A 5,011-nucleotide genomic window follows, 5' to 3' on the forward strand; every position below is an offset into this window, starting at 1 on the left:
ATGAGTCAAATTGCGCCCTTAGAATTTACTTTAAACTTTCAAAACATTCTGTATTAATATTATTATTCAACATTTCGACAAAATTGCAATTGTGATACATAATCGAAATCCAGTTACTCAATTTAGTTTAGAAAACCTTACCATCAGATAATCTAATATAGCTATAATAATAAAAAATGACATTTTAGTCCTATTTTGGCTCACCGTGACTAATTGCCAAATATTGTGAAGCAGTGAGAAACACGAATTCTGAACACTGTGCAATTATTTTCTTTGCAATATGCAATGCTGTTATATTTGAGGGATGTTAATTTCTAAAGAGTGTTTGAAATTCTAAGAAAACGTTTTTGTAATTTACCCCCAGCAATTTTGAAATTGAAAAAATGAGCCGCAACTCTTAAGTTATTTTACTTTCTGAGATAAATAGACACTTCCCGAATTTAAATTTCGCGCGAAACACAAAACACGAAAACCAGGCGGGCAATGACAATTCAGAATCAAAGATGGCGGCTTTGCCTCAAAGCTCCGAGGTTTCGTCCGATTTGTTCAATTTGAATGAGATCTACAAGGCAGAAAAGGAAGTCAATTTACTGAAAGATACTTATCCATCTTCTTCAAAAGCCCGGCCAAAGAAACAACTACATGGTGGGAGAGGAACGTCTTGCTGTATTCCAGGTTGTGGGAGTGCATTCTACGACAAATACAAAAACAAAACAAACATTGGTCTGTTTAAAATACCATCAGATAAATCATTGCGGAGAAAATGGATGTTGTTTGTTTCTAGATACCGTAGAAGAGGAGGCGCAGATAATTTTAAAGTTACAAATGCGACAGTCGTGTGTGAGTTTCACTTTAAATTCGACGAAATTTGTGTGTCTAAAGGTATTGGTCGAAAGACACTTGTCCATGGGTCAGTTCCTTCTGTTTTTAAAATAACTGAGGCATGTCAACACAAAAATGGTCGAACCCCGCCTGCTAAACGACTATTTGTGGAAACATCTGATGACAAAGAAAACACAGGTTAATATTTATGTAGATCTAGAATATATAATTTATGACATTGCAAGTATTGCAGAAGTACACTAAAATAGAATTTAGACAGATTTAATCAAATTTTGCCCACTGCAAGATCTATGGCAGCGTGTGGAGAAATGTTTCTCAATTGAAAATTGTCATCTCTCCAATATAGGCGAAAAGTCATATTAGTTCCTAAGTATTATACATATAGCCACAGCAATACACAGAGTAAAATAACAAAGCATGGAGCACCATGTATATATATTGTTTTCAGTTGGTCACTATAATGTAGCATGTAGGATCCACCCTGACTGTTTTATCTAAACATATTTAGAACCACCCCTCGGAACAGAGGTATTACAATCAATGGATCAGCACAATGTACTAGAAATAAGCTATGAAGAAGAAAATCAAAGCACATGTGAACAATGTCAATTTCTGTTAGAAAAAGTAGAATCCCTGGAGAAGGAAAATAAATCTTTACTCATGGAAAATAATGACTTGAGATTGGAGAACTCAAAAAACAAAGAAGATCTAAAAACCTTTCAAGAAAAACATATCTACAAGTATGAAAATATATCTAAAGATAAGCATCATTTTAAGTCAGCTACTGGACTTGAACTGGAAGTGTTTGACCACTTACTTACTTTTTTGAATCCTGGAAATAATGGAGAAAATATAAAGTTTTATGATGCATCAAACAGAGAAAAAAGCAACACAACCCCATCTACTGCTACACCAAACAAGGAGACACCACAAAAGCGTGGTCCACGGCCAAACCTAATTCCTGTCAATCAACTCTTTTTAGTGCTTGTTTGGTTGAAGTGTGGATTTAGCCTATCCCATATAGCATGGTTATTTGATACCCCAAAGTCTACAGTTTCAAGATATCTTATTACTTGGATAAATTTCCTCTATTTTTCATTGGGTAGTCTACCAATATGGCCAACTAAACAGCAAGTGCAAGAAACAATGCCAGAATGTTTTAAAACAACTTACCCAACAACAAGGTGCATTATCGATTGCACTGAATTGTTTTGCCAATCACCATCTTCTTTGAGCATTCAAAGCAGTCTATTCTCATATTATAAACATCATGTTACTTATAAAGGTCTGCTTGGAATAGCCCCATCAGGAGCCATTACTTTCATCAGCCAATTATATAGTGGATCTGTTTCTGATAAAGAAATAGTAAACAGCAGTGGCTTGCTTAATAAGGAGTTGTGGGATAAAGATGATGCAATTATGGCTGACAGAGGATTTACAATTGAAGAGGAGCTAAGCAAGATAGGTGTACAATTGAATATACCAGCATTTTTGGATGGCCGAGAGCAGCTAACAAAAGGAGAAGTTAAAGAAAGTCAGTCCATTGCCTCTGTTAGAATACATGTGGAACGTGCCATACAAAGGGTGAAGAAGTTCAAGCAAATTCGAAATGAAATACCACTTGTACTACATGGCTCTATCAACCAGATATGGACAGTTGCATGTTTGTTGTGCAATCTGTTACCACCATTAATACAAAAAGAAAGTAACACAGCACAACCTAACCCTGAAAAATAGGTTTTGGCCGTTTTGCTACCAGAATAGTATTATGATAAAGTACATACATCAATAGATGTTTTCAAGAAATTTAATAAAATACATTTTATTATTGTATTAATTCTGGAAGCATGTAGTTTTTGTAAAATGTGTTTAACTTCTTAATTAAGTTTTCAAAGTATTCCTCATCAAATTTGGTTCGTATTATAATCATACCTTTAAACGTATAGACAACAAAATCACAAAACTTTGCTTGTGATAACCCCATTGCCATTTGAATTTGAGAATAATATCCATTAGAATGAAAATATGGTTTACCATCATCAATACCAACATAGAATTTTGCATCAGAAACCATGTCATCTGGTGTACAATCTCGCTTTGACTTAGGGCACTTAATTTCTATTAAACCAATTTGAGGATCATGTTCATTGTCATTGACCAATCCATCTGGGCTTGCTGCAAGCCAAAACAAATTTGGCTGGATTACTATACCGGTTTCACGCACAGTAATCTTCCTGTGAAATTTATGGCATAGTACATCTGAATATTTTTCTCTAGCGACAGGTTCATTCATAGAACCATGCTTGAAATTCTCTTGAACACTCGGTGGGAGCTCTGGTAGATCCTTAGGATATAAAATAGATTTAACCAATGTTTTATGGTTGCGTTTTCGAATAAAAACTGAATGGGCATTTGTAGAAGTGATTCTCGGTTTGCGTTAGCTCCATCCATTTGGGATTTTTACTTTGATTTGTTGTTTCTCTCTCAAGTTTTAATGCTTCTTCCATAGAAACTTGAATTGATTCCAAGTATGATGATTCATTTTGACTTATATTCCAGTCTTTTGGAATTAATTTATCATTTTCACTGATGCAAACCAGTGGTAAACCTGGCATCTTGCCATCAGAAGTAGTGGAAATACTTCTGCTACTTTCCTTAATGTTGGACAATATTCCAAAATTAAACATGACAGCTTGTAGTTGGTATGAAAGTGGTGAACCAACAGCAAATTCACCATATCTTGTTCTTGTGTAGGTGAGTGTTTCACTTTGCTGTAGACATTGAGCAAAAGCAATTTTTTGGTTTACTGTCACTAAAGACATTTGTAGTACTTTGGTTCTTTTCTCAAAATCGTCCTTACTGTAATTCAATCTTGGGTCATAAGCGGTACATTTGATCCCTTTTGAAGTTACCGACTTTTGAATACTTGTATTCATCACAGGTTCTTTAACATGTGAAGTGTTTTGTCCAGGTACACCCCATTTCCTTAGTGCACTTGTACATGCTTTCTCTTCAGGTACAAACTGCAATCCGTTCAAAGAATACTCTGCTAGTTGTAGCAGAAGTGCCATACATGGTTACAGTAACCGCTGTTTCCAGCAGGACAATTACAATGGGCTTTGTCAACATTTCCAGTAGTAGAATTGATATAAACAATAACAGAACGCGTTACCTTTTTCATGCTAGCTCTGCATTTACATTTTACGGCAAACGCTGTTTCTGTTTTTGCAGTAAAAACAGAGTCTGACGACAAGTATCGTTCCTCTTTCAATTTTCTACCTCTCGCGAGTGTTTTTGATATCGCAGCGCCTTTTTGTTTTCCACTCTTTAACCTATGTTTTTCAATTTCCTTTATTGTAAGATGTGGGAAATCTTTCAAAGATTTACCCCAAAATAGCTCAACGGGCATTTCCTTAACATTTTCTGCATTTTGATCATTTTCTTTCAACGCAATGCTACTAGCAACTGGCTCGCCCTCAGGCAAAGCCGCCATCTTTGATTCTGAATTGTCATTGCCCGCCTCGTTTTCGTGTTTTGTGTTTCGCGCGAAATTTAAATTCGGGAAGTGTCTATTAAAACCGGTCATTCAACATTGTACAAATAAAGCTTTTCTCGTAATTTTCGAAAGCAACCCTTGACCCTTCCCAGCCCAAATTAACAATTCAACTTGCCGGACTTATGCCTCGCAATATATATTACGCTTTTTGTCGCATGCAAAGCTCAATACGAGCGATAATGCGTGATCTCATGAGTCAAATTGCGCCCTTAGAATTTACTTTAAACTTTTAAAACATTCTGTGTTGGTGTTATCATTCAACATTTCGACAAAATTGCAATTGTGATACATAATCGACTTGCATGTAACTCAATTTAGTTTAAAAAACTTTACCATAAGATAACCTAATATAGTTATAATAATAAAGAATGACATTTTAGTCCTATTTCGGCTCGCCGTGACTATAATTGCCAAATATTGTGAAGCATTGAGAAACACGAATTCTGAACACTGTGCAATTATTTTCTTTGCAATATGCAATGCTGTTATATTTGAGGGATGTTAATTTCTAAAGAGTGTTTGAAATTCTAAGAAAACGTTTTTGTAATTTACCCCCAGCAATTTTGAAATTGAAAAAATGAGCCGTAGCTCTTAAGTTATTTTACTTTCTGA

General features: G+C 35.2%; 1 protein-coding gene across 1 annotated transcript; it reads left to right on the plus strand.

Annotated features, from left to right (window-relative positions):
* The first annotated feature begins 1,383 nt into the window (after positions 1 to 1,383).
* Positions 1,384 to 2,580, plus strand: LOC114534369. Its single transcript, XM_028555810.1, has one exon. The coding sequence runs from the start codon at positions 1,384 to 1,386 to the stop codon at positions 2,578 to 2,580; it is 1,197 nt and encodes a 398-aa protein (XP_028411611.1).
* Positions 2,581 to 5,011: the final 2,431 nt, after the last annotated feature.

Source organism: Dendronephthya gigantea, unplaced genomic scaffold (genome assembly GCF_004324835.1).
Source record: "Dendronephthya gigantea isolate DGI-Jeju-01 unplaced genomic scaffold, DenGig_1.0 000099F, whole genome shotgun sequence".
NCBI classification, from domain to species: domain Eukaryota; kingdom Metazoa; phylum Cnidaria; class Anthozoa; order Malacalcyonacea; family Nephtheidae; genus Dendronephthya; species Dendronephthya gigantea.